Genomic DNA, 26,511 nt, shown 5'->3' on the forward strand with positions numbered 1-26,511 from the left:
CACCTCCAAGCAGAGACACTGCCGTGCCTTTTTTATAACGGTGCTTTCATACTGAACCCATGACAAATCCTCTGAAATAACACCAATGAATTCAGTAAATAAAGGAAACAACAAAAAAACAAGCAAAATAATAATAAATCATTAAGCAATATGTGGGAACAGTTCAGTGATGAGGCGAGTGAAGTTTCCCCTTTGCTTCAAGTTGGTTGAGGGGTAATAACTGTTCCTGAACCTGGTCCTGAAGAATGTGTAAGGGCCCTGATCAGAATGTAGAGATCCCAGAGAGAGAAAGGGACGGTGGTTATGGGGTGAGATGGAGGAGCTTGTGTACAATAGTCAGTCTGAGGTAGTGGTGTTGCTCAGCTGGGGGGTAATAGATGAATGGGACCTGTGCAGGACTTATTCCAGTTTTTGTTGTATCCCTGGCCAGGTCTGATCACACTGGACGAACTGCATCAGCGCGTGCTGAAAGGAAGAGGCAAGTTTGCTCAAGACGTCAGTCAGTGAGTACAGCGGGAATCATTGTTGGATTGTTAAGAAACATCTGTACCTAATGGCAGTCGATAATCAAATCTGTCTGGACTTGGACGGAGATGAGGAGGAACTGCCTTTCCCAGAGGGTGGTGAATCTGTGGAATTCTCTGCCCAATGAAGCAGTGGAGGCTACCTCAGTAAATATATTTAAGACACGGTTGGATAGATTTTTGCAGAGTTGGGGAATTAAGGACTATGGTGAAAAGGCAGGTAGGTGGAGATGAGTCTGTGGCCAGATCAGCCGTGAGATTGAATGGCGAAGCAGGCTCGACGGGCCAGATGGCCGACTCCTGCTCCTATTTCTTAGGTTCAAAGCACTGAGGGAGGTCACCTGGCCCATCGGTTACCTTTGTGTATTCATTCATCACCGAGTGTTTGCCAACTCATTGAGTATTCATCGTGGATTAACTTCGCAGGTCTCTACATGTTGCAGTGTTGCTGGTCTTTCGGAAGTGATTGTACAGAGCAGATGAGTACTGGTAGATCTCAGAATCAGGTTTATCATCACTGACACAAATTTGTTTTGTGGCAGTTCCGAAAAATTACTATAAGCTACAAGAAGAATACAGGTTTCCCCTGCTATTGGAAGGTAGACCACTCCTATGAAGTGATTTGTAAGCCGGAATGTCGTAAAGTGAGGAAGCAATTACCATTTATTTATTTATATGGGGAAAATTTGTGACCACTCGCAGACCCAAAAAATAACCTACCAGATCATGCCAAATAACACATAAAACCTAAAATAACAGTAACATATAGTGAAAGCAGGAATGATCTGATAAATTCACAGCCTATATAAAGTAGGAATACTTTTCTGCAATTATTGCAGCACTGTCCACCACAGCGAAAATACGCAAGTGCTCTCAGCAGAAAGACTTGGCGCAAGCACTCTCGGCAGCACTCGTGGCAGAAACACACGGGGCAAGCGCTCCAGACTGAAACACACGGGACAAGCGCTCCAGACGGAAACATACGGGGCAAGCGCTCCAGACTGAAACACACGGGACAAGCGCTCCAGACGGAAACACACGGGGCAAGCGCTCCGGACGGATACACACGGGGCAACTGCTCCGGAGAGAAACACACGGGGCAAGCGCTCCGGAGAGAAACACACGGGGCAAGGGCTCCGGAGAGAAACACACGGGGCAAGCGCTCCGGAGAGAAACACACGGGACAAGCGCTCCGGAGAGAAACACACGGGACAAGCGCTCCGGAGAGAAACACACGGGACAAGCGCTCCAGACGGAAACACACGGGGCAAGCGCTCCGGAGAGAAACACACGGGACAAGCGCTCCGGAGAGAAACACACGGGGCAAGCGCTCCGGAGAGAAACACACGGGGCAAGCGCTCCGGAGAGAAACACACGGGACAAGCGCTCCGGAGAGAAACACACGGGGCAAGCGCTCCGGAGAGAAACACACGGGACAAGCGCTCCGGAGAGAAACACACGGGGCAAGCGCTCCAGACGGAAACACACGGGACAAGCGCTCTGGAGAGAAACACACGGGACAAGCGCTCCAGACGGATACACACGGGACAAGCGCTCCGGAGAGAAACACACGGGGCAAGCGCTCCAGACGGAAACACACGGGACAAGCGCTCCGGAGAGAAACACACGGGACAAGCGCTCCAGACGGAAACACACGGGGCAAGCGCTCCGGAGAGAAACACACGGGACAAGCGCTCCGGAGAGAAACACACGGGGCAAGCGCTCCAGACGGAAACACACGGGGCAAGCGCTCCAGACGGAAACACACGGGGCAAGCGGTCCAGACGGAAACACACGGGACAAGCGCTCCGGACGGAAACACACGGGTCAAGCGCTCCGGACGGAAACACACGGGACAAGCGCTCCGGAGAGAAACACACGGGACAAGCGGTCCAGACGGAAACACACGGGGCAAGCGGTCCAGACGGAAACACACGGGACAAGCGCTCCGGACGGAAACACACGGGACAAGCGCTCCAGACGGAAACACACGGGACAAGCGCTCCAGACAGAAACACACGGGGCAAGCGGTCCGGAGAGAAACACACGGGACAAGCGGTCCAGACGGAAACACACGGGGCAAGCGGTCCAGACGGAAACACACGGGACAAGCGCTCCGGACGGATACGCACGGGGCAAGCGGTCCAGACGGAAACACACGGGGCAAGCGCTCCGGAGAGAAACACACGGGACAAGCACTCCGGAGAGAAACACACGGGGCAAGCGCTCCGGACGGAAACACACGGGACAAGCGCTCCGGAGAGAAACACACGGGACAAGCGCTCCGGACGGAAACACACGGGGCAAGGGCTCCGGAGAGAAACACACGGGACAAGCGCTCCGGACGGAAACAGACGGGACAAGCGCTCCAGACGGAAACACACGGGACAAGCGCTCCAGACAGAAACACACGGGGCAAGCGGTCCGGAGAGAAACACACGGGACAAGCGGTCCAGACGGAAACACACGGGGCAAGCGGTCCAGACGGAAACACACGGGGCAAGCGGTCCAGACGGAAACACACGGGACAAGCGCTCCGGACGGATACGCACGGGGCAAGCGGTCCAGACGGAAACACACGGGGCAAGCGCTCCGGAGAGAAACACACGGGACAAGCACTCCGGAGAGAAACACACGGGGCAAGCGCTCCGGACGGAAACACACGGGACAAGCGCTCCGGAGAGAAACACACGGGACAAGCGCTCCGGACGGAAACACACGGGGCAAGGGCTCCGGAGAGAAACACACGGGACAAGCGCTCCGGACGGAAACAGACGGGACAAGCGCTCCGGAGAGAAACACACGGGACAAGCGCTCCGGACGGAAACACACGGGGCAAGGGCTCCGGAGAGAAACACACGGGACAAGTGCTCCGGACGGAAACACACGGGACAAGCGCTCCGGAAGGAAACACACGGGACAAGCGCTCCAGACGGAAACACACGGGGCAAGCGCTCCAGACGGAAACACACGGGGCAAGCGCTCCGGAGAGAAACACACGGGACAAGCGCTCCGGAGAGAAACACACGGGACAAGCGCTCCAGACGGAAACACACGGGGCAAGCGCTCCAGACGGAAACACACGGGGCAAGCGCTCCGGACGGAAACACACGGGGCAAGCGCTCCAGACAGAAACACACGGGGCAAGCGGTCCGGAGAGAAACACACGGGACAAGCGGTCCAGACGGAAACACACGGGGCAAGCGGTCCAGACGGAAACACACGGGACAAGCGCTCCGGACGGATACGCACGGGGCAAGCGGTCCAGACGGAAACACACGGGGCAAGCGCTCCGGAGAGAAACACACGGGACAAGCACTCCGGAGAGAAACACACGGGGCAAGCGCTCCGGACGGAAACACACGGGACAAGCGCTCCGGAGAGAAACACACGGGACAAGCGCTCCGGACGGAAACACACGGGGCAAGGGCTCCGGAGAGAAACACACGGGACAAGCGCTCCGGACGGAAACAGACGGGACAAGCGCTCCGGAGAGAAACACACGGGACAAGCGCTCCGGACGGAAACACACGGGGCAAGGGCTCCGGAGAGAAACACACGGGACAAGCGCTCCGGACGGAAACACACGGGACAAGCGCTCCGGAAGGAAACACACGGGACAAGCGCTCCAGACGGAAACACACGGGGCAAGCGCTCCAGACGGAAACACACGGGGCAAGCGCTCCGGAGAGAAACACACGGGACAAGCGCTCCGGAGAGAAACACACGGGACAAGCGCTCCAGACGGAAACACACGGGGCAAGCGCTCCAGACGGAAACACACGGGGCAAGCGCTCCGGACGGAAACACACGGGACAAGCGCTCCGGAGAGAAACACACGGGACAAGCGCTCCGGAGAGAAACACACGGGACAAGCGCTCCGGACGGAAACACACGGGACAAGCGCTCCGGACGGAAACACACGGGACAAGCGCTCCGGACGGAAACACACGGGACAAGCGCTCCGGACGGAAACACACGGGGCAAGCGCTCCGGAGAGAAACACACGGGACAAGCGCTCCGGAGAGAAACACACGGGGCAAGCGGTCCAGACGGATACACACGGGGCAAGCGCTCCAGACGGAAACACACGGGGCAAGCGGTCCAGACGGAAACACACGGGACAAGCGCTCCAGACGGAAACACACGGGGCAAGCGCTCCGGAGAGAAACACACGGGGCAAGCGCTCCGGAGAGAAACACACGGGGCAAGCGGTCCAGACGGAAACACACGGGGCAAGCGCTCCGGAGAGAAACACACGGGGCAAGCGCTCCGGAGAGAAACACACGGGGCAAGCGCTCCAGACGGAAACACACGGGGCAAGCGCTCCAGACGGAAACACACGGGACAAGCGCTCCGGACGGAAACACACGGGACAAGCGCTCCAGACAGAAACACACGGGACAAGCGCTCCAGACAGAAACACACGGGGCAAGCGGTCCGGAGAGAAACACACGGGACAAGCGGTCCAGACGGAAACACACGGGGCAAGCGGTCCAGACGGAAACACACGGGACAAGCGCTCCGGACGGATACGCACGGGGCAAGCGGTCCAGACGGAAACACACGGGGCAAGCGCTCCGGAGAGAAACACACGGGACAAGCGCTCCGGAGAGAAACACACGGGGCAAGCGCTCCGGACGGAAACACACGGGGCAAGCGCTCCAGACGGAAACACACGGGGCAAGCGCTCCGGACGGAAACACACGGGGCAAGCGCTCCGGACGGAAACACACGGGACAAGCGCTCCGGACGGAAACACACGGGACAAGCGCTCCGGAGAGAAACACACGGGACAAGCGCTCCGGAGAGAAACACACGGGACAAGCGCTCCGGACGGAAACACACGGGACAAGCGCTCCGGACGGAAACACACGGGACAAGCGCTCCGGACGGAAACACACGGGACAAGCGCTCCGGACGGAAACACACGGGGCAAGCGCTCCGGAGAGAAACACACGGGACAAGCGCTCCGGAGAGAAACACACGGGGCAAGCGGTCCAGACGGATACACACGGGGCAAGCGCTCCAGACGGAAACACACGGGGCAAGCGCTCCAGACGGAAACACACGGGACAAGCGGTCCAGACGGAAACACACGGGGCAAGCGCTCCGGAGAGAAACACACGGGGCAAGCGCTCCGGAGAGAAACACACGGGGCAAGCGGTCCAGACGGAAACACACGGGGCAAGCGCTCCGGAGAGAAACACACGGGGCAAGCGCTCCGGAGAGAAACACACGGGGCAAGCGGTCCAGACGGAAACACACGGGGCAAGCGCTCCAGACAGATACACACGGGGCAAGCGCTCCAGACGGAAACACACGGGGCAAGCGCTCCAGACGGAAACACACGGGACAAGCGCTCCGGACGGAAACACACGGGACAAGCGCTCCAGACAGAAACACACGGGACAAGCGCTCCAGACAGAAACACACGGGGCAAGCGGTCCGGAGAGAAACACACGGGACAAGCGGTCCTGACGGAAACACACGGGGCAAGCGGTCCAGACGGAAACACACGGGGCAAGCGGTCCAGACGGATACGCACGGGGCAAGCGCTCCAGACGGAAACACACGGGACAAGCACTCCGGAGAGAAACACACGGGGCAAGCGCTCCGGACGGAAACACACGGGACAAGCGCTCCGGAGAGAAACACACGGGACAAGCGCTCCGGACGGAAACACACGGGGCAAGGGCTCCGGAGAGAAACACACGGGACAAGCGCTCCGGACGGAAACAGACGGGACAAGCGCTCCGGAGAGAAACACACGGGACAAGCGCTCCGGACGGAAACACATGGGGCAAGGGCTCCGGAGAGAAACACACGGGACAAGTGCTCCGGACGGAAACACACGGGACAAGCGCTCCGGAAGGAAACACACGGGACAAGCGCTCCAGACGGAAACACACGGGGCAAGCGCTCCAGACGGAAACACACGGGGCAAGCGCTCCGGAGAGAAACACACGGGACAAGCGCTCCGGAGAGAAACACACGGGACAAGCGCTCCAGACGGAAACACACGGGGCAAGCGCTCCGGACGGAAACACACGGGGCAAGCGCTCCGGACGGAAACACACGGGGCAAGCGCTCCGGACGGAAACACACGGGACAAGCGCTCCGGACGGAAACACACGGGACAAGCGCTCCGGAGAGAAACACACGGGACAAGCGCTCCGGAGGGAAACACACGGGACAAGCGCTCCGGACGGAAACACACGGGACAAGCGCTCCGGACGGAAACACACGGGACAAGCGCTCCGGACGGAAACACACGGGACAAGCGCTCCGGACGGAAACACACGGGGCAAGCGCTCCGGAGAGAAACACACGGGACAAGCGCTCCGGAGAGAAACACACGGGGCAAGCGGTCCAGACGGATACACACGGGGCAAGCGCTCCAGACGGAAACACACGGGGCAAGCGCTCCAGACGGAAACACACGGGACAAGCGGTCCAGACGGAAACACACGGGGCAAGCGCTCCGGAGAGAAACACACGGGGCAAGCGCTCCGGAGAGAAACACACGGGGCAAGCGGTCCAGACGGAAACACACGGGGCAAGCGCTCCGGAGAGAAACACACGGGGCAAGCGCTCCGGACAGAAACACACGGGGCAAGCGGTCCAGACGGAAACACACGGGGCAAGCGCTCCAGACAGATACACACGGGGCAAGCGCTCCAGACGGAAACACACGGGGCAAGCGCTCCAGACGGAAACACACGGGACAAGCGGTCCAGACGGAAACACACGGGACAAGCGCTCCAGAGAGAAACACACGGGGCAAGCGCTCCGGAGAGAAACACACGGGGCAAGCGGTCCAGACGGAAACACACGGGGCAAGCAGTCCAGACGGAAACACACGGGGCAAGCGCTCCAGACAGAAACACACGGGACAAGCGCTCCGGAGAGAAACACACGGGACAAGCGGTCCAGACGGAAACACACGGGGCAAGGGGTCCAGACGGAAACACACGGGGCAAGGGGTCCAGACGGAAACACACGGGACAAGCGCTCCGGACAGATACACGGGACAAGCGCTCCGGAGAGAAACACACGGGACAAGCGCTCCGGAGAGAAACACACGGGACAAGCGCTCCGGACGGAAACACACGGGACAAGCGCTCCAGACGGAAACACACGGGACAAGCGCTCCAGACGGAAACACACGGGACAAGCGCTCCGGACGGAAACACACGGGACAAGCGCTCCAGACGGAAACACACGGGACAAGCGCTCCAGACAGAAACACACGGGGCAAGCGGTCCGGAGAGAAACACACGGGACAAGCGGTCCAGACGGAAACACACGGGACAAGCGCTCCAGACAGAAACACACGGGGCAAGCGGTCCGGAGAGAAACACACGGGGCAAGCGGTCCAGACGGAAACACACGGGACAAGCGCTCCGGACGGATACGCACGGGGCAAGCGGTCCAGACGGAAACACACGGGGCAAGCGCTCCGGAGAGAAACACACGGGACAAGCGCTCCGGAGAAAAACACACGGGGCAAGCGCTCCGGACGGAAACACACGGGACAAGCGCTCCGGAGAGAAACACACGGGACAAGCGCTCCGGACGGAAACACACGGGGCAAGGGCTCCGGAGAGAAACACACGGGACAAGCGCTCCGGACGGAAACAGACGGGACAAGCGCTCCGGAGAGAAACACACGGGACAAGCGCTCCGGACGGAAACACACGGGGCAAGGGCTCCGGAGAGAAACACACGGGACAAGTGCTCCGGACGGAAACACACGGGACAAGCGCTCCGGAAGGAAACACACGGGACAAGCGCTCCAGACGGAAACACACGGGGCAAGCGCTCCAGACGGAAACACACGGGGCAAGCGCTCCGGAGAGAAACACACGGGACAAGCGCTCCAGAGAGAAACACACGGGACAAGCGCTCCAGACGGAAACACACGGGGCAAGCGATCCAGACGGAAACACACGGGGCAAGCGCTCCGGACGGAAACACACGGGGCAAGCGCTCCGGACGGAAACACACGGGACAAGCGCTCCGGACGGAAACACACGGGACAAGCGCTCCGGAGAGAAACACACGGGACAAGCACTCCGGAAAGAAACACACGGGACAAGCGCTCCGGACGGAAACACACGGGACAAGCGCTCCGGACGGAAACACACGGGACAAGCGCTCCGGACGGAAACACACGGGACAAGCGCTCCGGACGGAAACACACGGGGCAAGCGCTCCGGAGAGAAACACACGGGACAAGCGCTCCGGAGAGAAACACACGGGGCAAGCGGTCCAGACGGATACACACGGGGCAAGCGCTCCAGACGGAAACACACGGGGCAAGCGCTCCAGACGGAAACACACGGGACAAGCGGTCCAGACGGAAACACACGGGGCAAGCGCTCCGGAGAGAAACACACGGGGCAAGCGCTCCGGAGAGAAACACACGGGGCAAGCGGTCCAGACGGAAACACACGGGGCAAGCGGTCCAGACGGAAACACACGGGACAAGCGCTCCGGACGGAAACACACGGGACAAGCGCTCCAGACGGAAACACACGGGACAAGCGCTCCAGACAGAAACACACGGGGCAAGCGGTCCGGAGAGAAACACACGGGACAAGCGGTCCAGACGGAAACACACGGGGCAAGCGGTCCAGACGGAAACACACGGGACAAGCGCTCCGGACGGATACGCACGGGGCAAGCGGTCCAGACGGAAACACACGGGGCAAGCGCTCCGGAGAGAAACACACGGGACAAGCACTCCGGAGAGAAACACACGGGGCAAGCGCTCCGGACGGAAACACACGGGACAAGCGCTCCGGAGAGAAACACACGGGACAAGCGCTCCGGACGGAAACACACGGGGCAAGGGCTCCGGAGAGAAACACACGGGACAAGCGCTCCGGACGGAAACAGACGGGACAAGCGCTCCGGAGTGAAACACACGGGACAAGCGCTCCGGCCGGAAACACACGGGACAAGCGCTCCGGAGAGAAACACACGGGACAAGCGCTCCGGTGGGAAACACACGGGACAAGCGCTCCGGACGGAAACACACGGGACAAGCGCTCCGGACGGAAACACACGGGACAAGCGCTCCGGACGGAAACACACGGGGCAAGCGCTCCGGAGAGAAACACACGGGACAATCGCTCCGGAGAGAAACACACGGGGCAAGCGGTCCAGACGGATACACACGGGGCAAGCGCTCCAGACGGAAACACACGGGGCAAGCGCTCCAGACGGAAACACACGGGACAAGCGGTCCAGACGGAAACACACGGGGCAAGCGCTCCGGAGAGAAACACACGGGGCAAGCGCTCCGGAGAGAAACACACGGGGCAAGCGGTCCAGACGGAAACACACGGGGCAAGCGCTCCGGAGAGAAACACACGGGGCAAGCGCTCCGGAGAGAAACACACGGGGCAAGCGGTCCAGACGGAAACACACGGGGCAAGCGCTCCAGACAGATACACATGGGGCAAGCGCTCCAGACGGAAACACACGGGGCAAGCGCTCCAGACGGAAACACACGGGACAAGCGGTCCAGACGGAAACACACGGGACAAGCGCTCCAGAGAGAAACACACGGGGCAAGCGCTCCGGAGAGAAACACACGGGGCAAGCTGTCCAGACGGAAACACACGGGGCAAGCAGTCCAGACGGAAACACACGGGGCAAGCGCTCCGGACAGAAACACACGGGACAAGCGCTCCGGAGAGAAACACACGGGGCAAGGGGTCCAGACGGAAACACACGGGACAAGCGCTCCGGACAGAGACACGGGACAAGCGCTCCGGAGAGAAACACACGGGACAAGCGCTCCGGAGAGAAACACACGGGACAAGCGCTCCGGACGGAAACACACGGGACAAGCGCTCCGGAGAGAAACACACGGGACAAGCGCTCCGGAGGGAAACACACGGGACAAGCGCTCCGGACGGAAACACACGGGACAAGCGCTCCAGACGGAAACACACGGGACAAGCGCTCCAGACGGAAACACACGGGACAAGCGCTCCGGACGGAAACACACGGGACAAGCGCTCCAGACGGAAACACACGGGACAAGCGCTCCAGACAGAAACACACGGGGCAAGCGGTCCGGAGAGAAACACACGGGACAAGCGGTCCAGACGGAAACACACGGGACAAGCGCTCCAGACAGAAACACACGGGGCAAGCGGTCCGGAGAGAAACACACGGGGCAAGCGGTCCAGACGGAAACACACGGGACAAGCGCTCCGGACGGATACGCACGGGGCAAGCGGTCCAGACGGAAACACACGGGGCAAGCGCTCCGGAGAGAAACACACGGGACAAGCGCTCCGGAGAGAAACACACGGGGCAAGCGCTCCGGACGGAAACACACGGGACAAGCGCTCCGGAGAGAAACACACGGGACAAGCGCTCCGGACGGAAACACACGGGGCAAGGGCTCCGGAGAGAAACACACGGGACAAGCGCTCCGGACGGAAACAGACGGGACAAGCGCTCCGGAGAGAAACACACGGGACAAGCGCTCCGGACGGAAACACACGGGGCAAGGGCTCCGGAGAGAAACACACGGGACAAGCGCTCCGGACGGAAACACACGGGACAAGCGCTCCGGAAGGAAACACACGGGACAAGCGCTCCAGACGGAAACACACGGGGCAAGCGCTCCAGACAGAAACACACGGGGCAAGCGCTCCGGAGAGAAACACACGGGACAAGCGCTCCAGAGAGAAACACACGGGACAAGCGCTCCAGACGGAAACACACGGGGCAAGCGATCCAGACGGAAACACACGGGGCAAGCGCTCCGGACGGAAACACACGGGGCAAGCGCTCCGGACGGAAACACACGGGACAAGCGCTCCGGACGGAAACACACGGGACAAGCGCTCCGGAGAGAAACACACGGGACAAGCGCTCCGGAAAGAAACACACGGGACAAGCGCTCCGGACGGAAACACACGGGACAAGCGCTCCGGACGGAAACACACGGTACAAGCGCTCCGGACGGAAACACACGGGACAAGCGCTCCGGACGGAAACACACGGGGCAAGCGCTCCGGAGAGAAACACACGGGACAAGCGCTCCGGAGAGAAACACACGGGGCAAGCGGTCCAGACGGATACACACGGGGCAAGCGCTCCAGACGGAAACACACGGGGCAAGCGGTCCAGACGGAAACACACGGGGCAAGCGCTCCGGAGAGAAACACACGGGACAAGCGCTCCGGAGAGAAACACACGGGGCAAGCGCTCCGGACGGAAACACACGGGACAAGCGCTCCGGAGAGAAACACACGGGACAAGCGCTCCGGACGGAAACACACGGGGCAAGGGCTCCGGAGAGAAACACACGGGACAAGCGCTCCGGACGGAAACAGACGGGACAAGCGCTCCGGAGAGAAACACACGGGACAAGCGCTCCGGACGGAAACACACGGGGCAAGGGCTCCGGAGAGAAACACACGGGACAAGTGCTCCGGACGGAAACACACGGGACAAGCGCTCCGGACGGAAACACACGGGACAAGCGCTCCAGACGGAAACACACGGGGCAAGCGCTCCAGACGGAAACACACGGGGCAAGCGCTCCAGACGGAAACACACGGGACAAGCGGTCCAGACGGAAACACACGGGACAAGCGCTCCAGAGAGAAACACACGGGGCAAGCGCTCCGGAGAGAAACACACGGGGCAAGCGGTCCAGACGGAAACACACGGGGCAAGCAGTCCAGACGGAAACACACGGGGCAAGCGCTCCGGACAGAAACACACGGGACAAGCGCTCCGGAGAGAAACACACGGGACAAGCGGTCCAGACGGAAACACACGGGGCAAGGGGTCCAGACGGAAACACACGGGGCAAGGGGTCCAGAAGGAAACACACGGGACAAGCGCTCCGGACAGATACACGGGACAAGCGCTCCGGAGAGAAACACACGGGACAAGCGCTCCGGAGAGAAACACACGGGACAAGCGCTCCGGACGGAAACACACGGGACAAGCGCTCCGGAGAGAAACACACGGGACAAGCGCTCCGGAGAGAAACACACGGGACAAGCGCTCCGGACGGAAACACACGGGACAAGCGCTCCAGACGGAAACACACGGGACAAGCGCTCCAGACGGAAACACACGGGACAAGCGCTCCGGACGGAAACACACGGGACAAGCGCTCCAGACAGAAACACACGGGACAAGCGCTCCAGACAGAAACTCACGGGGCAAGCGGTCCGGAGAGAAACACACGGGACAAGCGGTCCAGACGGAAACACACGGGACAAGCGCTCCAGACAGAAACACACGGGGCAAGCGGTCCGGAGAGAAACACACGGGGCAAGCGGTCCAGACGGAAACACACGGGACAAGCGCTCCGGACGGATACGCACGGGGCAAGCGGTCCAGACGGAAACACACGGGGCAAGCGCTCCGGAGAGAAACACACGGGACAAGCGCTCCGGAGAGAAACACACGGGGCAAGCGCTCCGGACGGAAACACACGGGACAAGCGCTCCGGAGAGAAACACACGGGACAAGCGCTCCGGACGGAAACACACGGGGCAAGGGCTCCGGAGAGAAACACACGGGACAAGCGCTCCGGACGGAAACAGACGGGACAAGCGCTCCGGAGAGAAACACACGGGACAAGCGCTCCGGACGGAAACACACGGGGCAAGGGCTCCGGAGAGAAACACACGGGACAAGTGCTCCGGACGGAAACACACGGGACAAGCGCTCCGGACGGAAACACACGGGACAAGCGCTCCAGACGGAAACACACGGGGCAAGCGCTCCAGACGGAAACACACGGGGCAAGCGCTCCGGAGAGAAACACACGGGACAAGCGCTCTAGAGAGAAACACACGGGACAAGCGCTCCAGACGGAAACACACGGGACAAGCGCTCCAGACGGAAACACACGGGGCAAGCGCTCCGGACGGAAACACACGGGGCAAGCGCTCCGGACGGAAACACACGGGACAAGCGCTCCGGACGGAAACACACGGGACAAGCGCTCCGGACGGAAACACACGGGACAAGCGCTCCGGAGAGAAACACACGGGACAAGCGCTCCGGAAAGAAACACACGGGACAAGCGCTCCGGACGGAAACACACGGGACAAGCGCTCCGGACGGAAACACACGGGACAAGCGCTCCGGAGGGAAACACACGGGACAAGCGCTCCGGAGAGAAACACACGGGACAAGCGCTCCGGAGAGAAACACACGGGGCAAGCGGTCCAGACGGATACACACGGGGCAAGCGCTCCAGACGGAAACACACGGGGCAAGCGGTCCAGACGGAAACACACGGGACAAGCGGTCCAGACGGAAACACACGGGGCAAGCGCTCCGGAGAGAAACACACGGGGCAAGCGCTCCGGAGAGAAACACACGGGGCAAGCGCTCCGGAGAGAAACACACGGGGCAAGCGGTCCAGACGGAAACACACGGGGCAAGCGCTCCAGACAGATACACACGGGGCAAGCGCTCCAGACGGAAACACACGGGGCAAGCGCTCCAGACGGAAACACACGGGACAAGCGGTCCAGACGGAAACACACGGGACAAGCGCTCCAGAGAGAAACACACGGGGCAAGCGCTCCGGAGAGAAACACACGGGGCAAGCGGTCCAGACGGAAACACACGGGGCAAGCAGTCCAGACGGAAACACACGGGGCAAGCGCTCCGGACAGAAACACACGGGACAAGCGCTCCGGACAGATACACGGGGCAAGCGCTCCGGACGGAAACACATGGGACAAGCGCTCCGGACGGAAACACACGGGACAAGCGCTCCGGAGAGAAACACACGGGACAAGCGCTCCGGACGGAAACACACGGGACAAGCGCTCCGGACGGAAACACACGGGACAAGCGCTCCAGACGGAAACACACGGGGCAAGCGCTCCGGAGAGAAACACACGGGACAAGCGCTCCGGACGGAAACACACGGGGCAAGCGCTCCGGAGAGAAACACACGGGGCAAGCGCTCCAGACGGAAACACACGGGGCAAGCGCTCCAGACGGAAACACACGGGGCAAGCGCTCCGGACAGAAACACACGGGGCAAGCGCTCCGGAGAGAAACACACGGGACAAGCGCTCCGGACGGAAACACACGGGACAAGCGCTCCGGAGAGAAACACACGGGACAAGCGCTCCGGAAAGAAACACACGGGACAAGCGCTCCGGACGGAAACACACGGGACAAGCGCTCCGGACGGAAACACACGGGACAAGCGCTCCGGACGGAAACACACGGGACAAGCGCTCCGGAGAGAAACACACGGGACAAGCGCTCCGGAGAGAAACACACGGGGCAAGCGGTCCAGACGGATACACACGGGGCAAGCGCTCCAGACGGAAACACACGGGGCAAGCGGTCCAGACGGAAACACACGGGACAAGCGGTCCAGACGGAAACACACGGGGCAAGCGCTCCGGAGAGAAACACACGGGGCAAGCGCTCCGGAGAGAAACACACGGGGCAAGCGCTCCGGAGAGAAACACACGGGGCAAGCGGTCCAGACGGAAACACACGGGGCAAGCGCTCCAGACAGATACACACGGGGCAAGCGCTCCAGACGGAAACACACGGGGCAAGCGCTCCAGACGGAAACACACGGGACAAGCGGTCCAGACGGAAACACACGGGACAAGCGCTCCAGAGAGAAACACACGGGGCAAGCGCTCCGGAGAGAAACACACGGGGCAAGCGGTCCAGACGGAAACACACGGGGCAAGCAGTCCAGACGGAAACACACGGGGCAAGCGCTCCGGACAGAAACACACGGGACAAGCGCTCCGGACAGATACACGGGGCAAGCGCTCCGGACGGAAACACATGGGACAAGCGCTCCGGACGGAAACACACGGGACAAGCGCTCCGGAGAGAAACACACGGGACAAGCGCTCCGGACGGAAACACACGGGACAAGCGCTCCGGACGGAAACACACGGGACAAGCGCTCCGGACGGAAACACACGGGACAAGCGCTCCAGACGGAAACACACGGGGCAAGCGCTCCGGAGAGAAACACACGGGACAAGCGCTCCGGACGGAAACACACGGGGCAAGCGCTCCGGAGAGAAACACACGGGGCAAGCGCTCCAGACGGAAACACACGGGGCAAGCGCTCCAGACGGAAACACACGGGGCAAGCGCTCCGGACAGAAACACACGGGGCAAGCGCTCCGGAGAGAAACACACGGGGCAAGCGGTCCAGACGGAAACACACGGGGCAAGCGCTCCGGAGAGAAACACACGGGACAAGCGCTCCGGAGAGAAACACACGGGGCAAGCGGTCCAGACGGAAACACACGGGACAAGCGCTCCGGAGAGAAACACACGGGGCAAGCGGTCCAGACGGAAACACACGGGACAAGCGCTCCGGAGAGAAACACACGGGGCAAGCGGTCCATACGGAAACACACGGGACAAGCGCTCCGGACGGAAACACACGGGGCAAGCGCTCCAGACAGAAACACACGGGACAAGCGCTCCGGAGAGAAACACACGGGACAAGCGCTCCAGACGGAAACACACGGGACAAGCGCTCCGGAGAGAAACACACGGGACAAGCGGTCCAGACGGAAACACACGGGACAAGCGCTCCGGAGAGAAACACACGGGGCAAGCGGTCCAGACGGATACACACGGGGCAAGCGCTCCAGACGGAAACACACGGGACAAGCACTCCGGAAGGAAACACACGGGGCAAGCGCTCCAGACGGAAACACACGGGGCAAGCGCTCCGGAGAGAAACACACGGGACAAGCGCTCCAGAGAGAAAAACACGGGACAAGCGGTCCAGACGGAAACACACGGGGCAAGCGCTCCGGAGAGAAACACACGGGACAAGCGCTCCGGAGAGAAACACACGGGGCAAGCGCTCCGGACGGAAACACACGGGACAAGCGCTCCGGAGAGAAACACACGGGACAAGCGCTCCGGACGGAAACACACGGGGCAAGCGCTCCGGAGAGAAACACACGGGACAAGCGCTCCGGACGGAAACACACGGGGCAAGGGCTCCGGAGAGAAACACACGGGACAAGCGCTCCGGAGAGAAACACACGGGGCAAGGGCTCCGGAGAGAAACACACGGGACAAGCGCTCCGGAGAGAAACACACGGGGCAAGGGCTCCGGAGAGAAACACACGGGACAAGCGCTCCGGACGGAAACACACGGGACAAGCGCTCCGGAGAGAAACACACGGGACAAGCGCTCCGGACGGAAACACACGGGGCAAGGGCTCCGGAGAGAAACACACGGGACAAGCGCTCCGGAGAGAAACACACGGGACAAGCGCTCCGGACGGAAACACACGGGGCAAGGGCTCCGGAGAGAAACACACGGGACAAGCGCTCCAGACGGAAACACACGGGACAAGCGCTCCGGACAGAAACACACGGGGCAAGCGGTCCAGACGGAAACACACGGGACAAGCGCTCCAGACGGAAACACACGGGACAAGCGCTCCAGACGGAAACACACGGGACAAGCACTCCTGAGAGAAACACACGGGGCAAGCGCTCCGGACGGAAACACACGGGACAAGCGCTCCGGACGGAAACACACGGGACAAGCGCTCCGGACGGAAACACACGGGACAAGCGCTCCGGACGGAAACACACGGGACAAGCGCTCCGGAGAGAAACACACGGGACAAGCGCTCCAGACGGAAACACACGGGACAAGCGCTCCAGACGGAAACACACGGGACAAGCGCTCCGGACGGAAACACACGGGGCAAGCGGTCCAGACGGAAACACACGGGACAAGCGCTCCGGAGAGAAACACACGGGACAAGCGCTCCAGACGGAAACACACGGGACAAGCGCTCCGGACGGAAACACACGGGACAAGCGGTCCAGACGGAAACACACGGGACAAGCGCTCCGGACGGAAACACACGGGACAAGCGCTCTGGACGGAAACACACGGGGCAAGCGCTCCGGAGAGAAACACACGGGACAAGCGCTCCGGAGAGAAACACACGGGGCAAGCGGTCCAGACGGATACACACGGGGCAAGCGCTCCAGACGGAAACACACGGGGCAAGCGCTCCAGACGGAAACACACGGGACAAGCGGTCCAGACGGGAACACACGGGACAAGCGCTCCAGAGAGAAACACACGGGGCAAGCGCTCCGGAGAGAAACACACAGGGCAAGCGGTCCAGACGGAAACACACGGGGCAAGCGCTCCAGACGGATACACACGGGGCAAGCGCTCCAGACGGAAACACACGGGGCAAGCGCTCCAGACGGAAACACACGGGACAAGCGGTCCAGACGGATACACACGGGACAAGCGCTCCAGAGAGAAACACACGGGGCAAGCGCTCCGGAGAGAAACACACGGGGCAAGCGGTCCAGACGGAAACACACGGGGCAAGCGGTCCAGACGGAAACACACGGGGCAAGCGCTCCGGACAGAAACACACGGGACAAGCGCTCCGGAGAGAAACACACGGGACAAGCGGTCCAGACGGAAACACACGGGGCAAGGGGTCCAGACGGAAACACACGGGGCAAGGGGTCCAGACGGAAACACATGGGGCAAGGGGTCCAGACGGAAACACACGGGACAAGCGCTCCGGACAGATACACGGGACAAGCGCTCCGGAGAGAAACACACGGGACAAGCGCTCCGGAGAGAAACACACGGGACAAGCGCTCCGGACGGAAACACACGGGACAAGCGCTCCGGAGAGAAACACACGGGACAAGCGCTCCGGAGAGAAACACACGGGACAAGCGCTCCGGAGAGAAACACACGGGACAAGCGCTCCGGACGGAAACACACGGGACAAGCGCTCCGGACGGAAACACACGGGACAAGCGCTCCAGACGGAAACACACGGGGCAAGCGCTCCGGACGGAAACACACGGGGCAAGCGCTCCGGAGAGAAACACACGGGGCAAGCGCTCCAGACGGAAACACACGGGGCAAGCGCTCCAGACGGAAACACACGGGGCAAGCGCTCCGGATAGAAACACACGGGGCAAGCGCTCCGGAGAGAAACACACGGGGCAAGCGGTCCAGACGGAAACACACGGGGCAAGCGCTCCGGAGAGAAACACACGGGACAAGCGCTCCGGAGAGAAACACACGGGGCAAGCGGTCCAGACGGAAACACACGGGACAAGCGCTCCGGAGAGAAACACACGGGGCAAGCGGTCCAGACGGAAACACACGGGACAAGCGCTCCGGAGAGAAACACACGGGGCAAGCGGTCCAGACGGAAACACACGGGACAAGCGCTCCGGACGGAAACACACGGGGCAAGCGCTCCAGACAGAAACACACGGGACAAGCGCTCCGGAGAGAAACACACGGGACAAGCGCTCCAGACGGAAACACACGGGACAAGCGCTCCGGAGAGAAACACACGGGACAAGCGGTCCAGACGGAAACACACGGGACAAGCGCTCCGGAGAGATACACACGGGGCAAGCGCTCCAGACGGAAACACACGGGACAAGCGCTCCGGAGAGATACACACGGGGCAAGCGCTCCAGACGGAAACACACGGGGCAAGCGCTCCGGAGAGAAACACACGGGGCAAGCGCTCCGGACGGAAACACACGGGACAAGCGCTCTGGAGAGAAACACACGGGACAAGCGCTCCAGACAGAAACACACGGGGCAAGCGCTCCGGAGAGAAACACACGGGGCAAGCGCTCCAGACGGATACACACGGGACAAGCGCTCCAGACGGAAACACACGGGACAAGCGCTCCAGACGGAAACACACGGGGCAAGCGCTCCGGAGAGATACACACGGGGCAAGCGCTCCAGACGGAAACACACGGGACAAGCGCTCCAGACGGAAACACACGGGACAAGCGCTCCGGAGAGAAACACACGGGGCAAGCGCTGCAGACGGATACACACGGGGCAAGCGCTCCGGACGGAAACACACGGGACAAGCGGTCCAGACGGAAACACACGGGGCAAGCGCTCCGGAGAGAAACACACGGGACAAGCGGTCCAGACGGAAACACACGGGGCAAGCGCTCCGGACGGAAACACACGGGACAAGCGCTCCGGAGAGAAACACACGGGACAAGCGGTCCAGACGGAAACACACGGGGCAAGCGATCAGGAGAGAAACACACGGGACAAGCGCTCCGGAGAGAAACACACGGGACAAGCGCTCCGGACGGAAACACACGGGGCAAGCGCTCCAGACGGAAACACACGGGGCAAGCGCTCCGGACGGATACACACGGGGCAAGCGCTCCGGACGGAAACACACGGGACAAGCGCTCCAGACGGATACACACGGGACAAGCGCTCCGGAGAGAAACACACGGGGCAAGCGCTCCGGAGAGAAACACACGGGACAAGCGCTCCGGAGAGAAACACACGGGACAAGCGCTCCGGACGGAAACACACGGGACAAGCGCTCCGTAGAGAAACACACGGGGCAAGCGCTCCGGAGAGAAACACACGGGACAAGCGGTCCAGACGGAAACACACGGGGCAAGCGCTCCGGACGGAAACACACGGGACAAGCGGTCCAGACGGAAACACACGGGGCAAGCGATCAGGAGAGAAACACACGGGACAAGCGCTCCGGAGAGAAACACACGGGACAAGCGCTCCGGACGGAAACACACGGGGCAAGCGCTCCGGACGGAAACACACGGGGCAAGCGCTCCGGACGGATACACACGGGGCAAGCGCTCCGGACGGAAACACACGGGACAAGCGCTCCAGACGGATACACACGGGACAAGCGCTCCGGAGAGAAACACACGGGGCAAGCGCTCCGGAGAGAAACACACGGGACAAGCGCTCCGGACGGAAACACACGGGGCAAGCGCTCCGGACGGAAACACACGGGGCAAGCGCTCCGGAAGGAAACACACGGGGCAAGGGCTCCGGAGAGAAACACACGGGACAAGCGCTCCGGACGGAAACACACGGGACAAGCGCTCCGTAGAGAAACACACGGGGCAAGCGCTCCAGACGGATACACACGGGGCAAGCGCTCCGGACGGAAACACACGGGGCAAGCGCTCCAGACGGATACACACGGGGCAAGCGCTCCGGACGGAAACACACGGGGCAAGCGCTCCGGACGGAAACACACGGGACAAGCGCTCCAGACGGAAACACACGGGACAAGCGCTCCGGACGGAAACACACGGGGCAAGCGCTCCGGACGGAAACACACGGGACAAGCGCTCCGGAGAGAAAGACACGGGACAAGCGCTCCGGAGAGAAACTCACGGGGCAAGCGCTCCAGACGGAAACACACGGGACAAGCGCTCTGGAGAGAAACACACGGGACAAGCGCTCCAGACGGAAACACACGGGGCAAGCGCTCCAGACGGAAACACACGGGGCAAGCGCTCCAGACGGATACACACGGGGCAAGCGCTCCAGACGGATACACACGGGACAAGCGCTCCAGACGGAAACACGCGGGACAAGCGCTCCAGACGGATACACACGGGACAAGCGCTCCGGAGAGAAACACACGGGGCAAGCGCTCCGGAGAGAAACACACGGGACAAGCGCTCCAGACGGAAACACGCGGGACAAGCGCTCCGGAGAGAAACACACGGGACAAGCGCTCCGGAGAGAAACACACGGGGCAAGCGCTCCGGACAGAAACACACGGGACAAGCGCTCCAGACGGAAACACACGGGACAAGCACTCCAGACAGAAACACACGGGGCAAGCGGTCCAGACGGAAACACAAGGGGCAAGCGCTCCAGACGGATACACACGGGGCAAGCGCTCCAGACGGAAACGCACGGGGCAAGCGCTCCAGACGGAAACACACGGGACAAGCGGTCCAGACGGATACACACGGGGCAAGCGCTCCGGACAGATACACACGGGGCAAGGGGTCCAGACGGAAACACACGGGACAAGCGCTCCAGACGGAAACACACGGGACAAGCGCTCCAGACGGAAACACACAGGACAAGCGCTCCGGACAGAAACACACGGGGCAAGCGGTCCAGACGGAAACACACGGGACAAGCGCTCCAGACGGAAACACACGGGACAAGCGCTCCGGACAGAAACACACGGGGCAAGCGCTCCGGACAGATACACACGGGGCAAGCGGTCCAGACGGAAACACACGGGACAAGCGCTCCAGACGGATACACACGGGGCAAGCGCTCCGGACGGAAACACACGGGACAAGCGCTCCAGACGGAAACACACGGGGCAAGCGCTCCGGAGAGAAACACACGGGGCAAGCGCTCCAGACGGAAACACACGGGACAAGCGCTCCGGACGGAAACACACGGGGCAAGCGCTCCGGAGAGAAACACACGGGACAAGCGCTCCGGAGAGAAACACACGGGGCAAGCGCTCCGGACAGAAACACGCGGGACAAGCGCTCCGGAGAGAAACACACGGGACAAGCGCTCCGGACAGAAACACGCGGGACAAGCGCTCCGGAGAGAAACACACGGGACAAGCGCTCCGGAGAGAAACACACGGGGCAAGCGCTCCGGACAGAAACACACGGGACAAGCGCTCCAGACAGAAACACACGGGGCAAGCGCTCCAGACGGAAACACACGGGGCAAGCGCTCCGGACAGAAACACACGGGGCAAGCGCTCCGGAGAGAAACACACGGGGCAAGCGGTCCAGACGGAAACACACGGGGCAAGCGCTCCAGACGGATACACACGGGGCAAGCGCTCCGGACAGAAACACACGGGGCAAGCGCTCCGGAGAGAAACACACGGGGCAAGCGCTCCAGACGGAAACACACGGGGCAAGTGCTCCAGACGGAAACACACGGGACAAGCGGTCCAGACGGATACACACGGGACAAGCGCTCCAGAGAGAAACACACGGGGCAAGCGCTCCGGAGAGAAACACACGGGGCAAGCGGTCCAGACGGAAACACACGGGGCAAGCGGTCCAGACGGAAACACACGCGGCAAGCGCTCCGGACAGAAACACACGGGACAAGCGCTCCGGAGAGAAACACACGGGACAAGCGGTCCAGACGGAAACACACGGGGCAAGGGGTCCAGACGGAAACACACGGGGCAAGGGGTCCAGACGGAAACACATGGGGCAAGGGGTCCAGACGGAAACACACGGGACAAGCGCTCCGGACAGATACACGGGACAAGCGCTCCGGAGAGAAACACACGGGACAAGCGCTCCGGAGAGAAACACACGGGACAAGCGCTCCGGACGGAAACACACGGGACAAGCGCTCCGGAGAGAAACACACGGGACAAGCGCTCCGGAGAGAAACACACGGGACAAGCGCTCCGGAGAGAAACACACGGGACAAGCGCTCCGGACGGAAACACACGGGACAAGCGCTCCGGACGGAAACACACGGGACAAGCGCTCCAGACGGAAACACACGGGGCAAGCGCTCCGGACGGAAACACACGGGGCAAGCGCTCCGGAGAGAAACACACGGGGCAAGCGCTCCAGACGGAAACACACGGGGCAAGCGCTCCAGACGGAAACACACGGGGCAAGCGCTCCGGATAGAAACACACGGGGCAAGCGCTCCGGAGAGAAACACACGGGGCAAGCGGTCCAGACGGAAACACACGGGGCAAGCGCTCCGGAGAGAAACACACGGGACAAGCGCTCCGGAGAGAAACACACGGGGCAAGCGGTCCAGACGGAAACACACGGGACAAGCGCTCCGGAGAGAAACACACGGGGCAAGCGGTCCAGACGGAAACACACGGGACAAGCGCTCCGGAGAGAAACACACGGGGCAAGCGGTCCAGACGGAAACACACGGGACAAGCGCTCCGGACGGAAACACACGGGGCAAGCGCTCCAGACAGAAACACACGGGACAAGCGCTCCGGAGAGAAACACACGGGACAAGCGCTCCAGACGGAAACACACGGGACAAGCGCTCCGGAGAGAAACACACGGGACAAGCGGTCCAGACGGAAACACACGGGACAAGCGCTCCGGAGAGATACACACGGGGCAAGCGCTCCAGACGGAAACACACGGGACAAGCGCTCCGGAGAGATACACACGGGGCAAGCGCTCCAGACGGAAACACACGGGGCAAGCGCTCCGGAGAGAAACACACGGGACAAGTGCTCCAGACGGATACACACGGGGCAAGCGCTCCGGACGGAAACACACGGGACAAGCGCTCTGGAGAGAAACACACGGGACAAGCGCTCCAGACAGAAACACACGGGACAAGCGCTCCGGAGAGAAACACACGGGGCAAGCGCTCCAGACGGATACACACGGGACAAGCGCTCCAGACGGAAACACACGGGACAAGCGCTCCAGACGGAAACACACGGGGCAAGCGCTCCGGAGAGATACACACGGGGCAAGCGCTCCAGACGGAAACACACGGGACAAGCGCTCCAGACGGAAACACACGGGACAAGCGCTCCGGAGAGAAACACACGGGGCAAGCGCTGCAGACGGATACACACGGGGCAAGCGCTCCGGACGGAAACACACGGGACAAGCGGTCCAGACGGAAACACACGGGGCAAGCGCTCCGGAGAGAAACACACGGGACAAGCGGTCCAGACGGAAACACACGGGGCAAGCGCTCCGGACGGAAACACACGGGACAAGCGCTCCGGAGAGAAACACACGGGACAAGCGGTCCAGACGGAAACACACGGGGCAAGCGATCAGGAGAGAAACACACGGGACAAGCGCTCCGGAGAGAAACACACGGGACAAGCGCTCCGGACGGAAACACACGGGGCAAGCGCTCCAGACGGAAACACACGGGGCAAGCGCTCCGGACGGATACACACGGGGCAAGCGCTCCGGACGGAAACACACGGGACAAGCGCTCCAGACGGATACACACGGGACAAGCGCTCCGGAGAGAAACACACGGGGCAAGCGCTCCGGAGAGAAACACACGGGACAAGCGCTCCGGAGAGAAACACACGGGACAAGCGCTCCGGACGGAAACACACGGGACAAGCGCTCCGTAGAGAAACACACGGGGCAAGCGCTCCGGAGAGAAACACACGGGACAAGCGGTCCAGACGGAAACACACGGGGCAAGCGCTCCGGACGGAAACACACGGGGCAAGCGATCAGGAGAGAAACACACGGGACAAGCGCTCCGGAGAGAAACACACGGGACAAGCGCTCCGGACGGAAACACACGGGGCAAGCGCTCCGGACGGAAACACACGGGGCAAGCGCTCCGGACGGATACACACGGGGCAAGCGCTCCGGACGGAAACACACGGGACAAGCGCTCCAGACGGATACACACGGGACAAGCGCTCCGGAGAGAAACACACGGGGCAAGCGCTCCGGAGAGAAACACACGGGACAAGCGCTCCGGACGGAAACACACGGGGCAAGCGCTCCGGACGGAAACACACGGGGCAAGCGCTCCGGAAGGAAACACACGGGGCAAGGGCTCCGGAGAGAAACACACGGGACAAGCGCTCCGGACGGAAACACACGGGACAAGCGCTCCGTAGAGAAACACACGGGGCAAGCGCTCCAGACGGAAACACACGGGACAAGCGCTCCGTAGAGAAACACACGGGACAAGCGCTCCGTAGAGAAACACACGGGGCAAGCGCTCCGGACGGAAACACACGGGGCAAGCGGTCCAGACGGATACACACGGGGCAAGCGCTCCGGACGGAAACACACGGGGCAAGCGCTCCAGACGGATACACACGGGGCAAGCGCTCCAGACGGAAACACACGGGGCAAGCGCTCCGGACGGAAACACACGGGACAAGCGCTCCAGACGGAAACACACGGGACAAGCGCTCCGGACGGAAACACACGGGGCAAGCGCTCCGGACGGAAACACACGGGACAAGCGCTCCGGAGAGAAAGACACGGGACAAGCGCTCCGGAGAGAAACTCACGGGGCAAGCGCTCCAGACGGAAACACACGGGACAAGCGCTCCGGAGAGAAACACACGGGACAAGCGCTCCAGACGGAAACACACGGGGCAAGCGCTCCAGACGGAAACACACGGGGCAAGCGCTCCAGACGGATACACACGGGGCAAGCGCTCCAGACGGATACACACGGGACAAGCGCTCCAGACGGAAACACGCGGGACAAGCGCTCCAGACGGATACACACGGGACAAGCGCTCCGGAGAGAAACACACGGGGCAAGCGCTCCGGAGAGAAACACACGGGACAAGCGCTCCAGACGGAAACACGCGGGACAAGCGCTCCGGAGAGAAACACACGGGACAAGCGCTCCGGAGAGAAACACACGGGGCAAGCGCTCCGGACAGAAACACATGGGACAAGCGCTCCAGACGGAAACACACGGGACAAGCGCTCCAGACAGAAACACACGGGGCAAGCGGTCCAGACGGAAACACAAGGGGCAAGCGCTCCAGACGGATACACACGGGGCAAGCGCTCCAGACGGAAACGCACGGGGCAAGCGCTCCAGACGGAAACACACGGGACAAGCGGTCCAGACGGATACACACGGGGCAAGCGCTCCGGACAGATACACACGGGGCAAGGGGTCCAGACGGAAACACACGGGACAAGCGCTCCAGACGGAAACACACGGGACAAGCGCTCCAGACGGAAACACACAGGACAAGCGCTCCGGACAGAAACACACGGGGCAAGCGGTCCAGACGGAAACACACGGGACAAGCGCTCCAGACGGAAACACACGGGACAAGCGCTCCGGACAGAAACACACGGGGCAAGCGCTCCGGACAGATACACACGGGGCAAGCGGTCCAGACGGAAACACACGGGACAAGCGCTCCAGACGGATACACACGGGGCAAGCGCTCCGGACGGAAACACACGGGACAAGCGCTCCAGACGGAAACACACGGGGCAAGCGCTCCGGAGAGAAACACACGGGGCAAGCGCTCCAGACGGAAACACACGGGACAAGCGCTCCGGACGGAAACACACGGGGCAAGCGCTCCGGAGAGAAACACACGGGGCAAGCGCTCCGGACAGAAACACGCGGGACAAGCGCTCCGGAGAGAAACACACGGGACAAGCGCTC

The 26,511-nt window shown here is 61.8% G+C and overlaps 1 protein-coding gene across 1 annotated transcript in view; it reads left to right on the forward strand.

Moving 5' to 3' along the window:
• The window catches only part of snf8 (SNF8 subunit of ESCRT-II), a 72,912-nt gene that overhangs the window by 13,693 nt on the left and 32,708 nt on the right, over positions 1-26,511 (forward strand). The window contains exon 5 of the mRNA XM_059962399.1: positions 431-503. Within this exon, the coding sequence (XP_059818382.1) occupies positions 431-503 (73 nt within the window). The remainder of the gene's footprint in view (positions 1-430; positions 504-26,511) is intronic.

Source organism: Hypanus sabinus, unplaced genomic scaffold, assembly GCF_030144855.1.
Source record: "Hypanus sabinus isolate sHypSab1 unplaced genomic scaffold, sHypSab1.hap1 scaffold_673, whole genome shotgun sequence".
Classification (NCBI taxonomy): domain Eukaryota; kingdom Metazoa; phylum Chordata; class Chondrichthyes; order Myliobatiformes; family Dasyatidae; genus Hypanus; species Hypanus sabinus.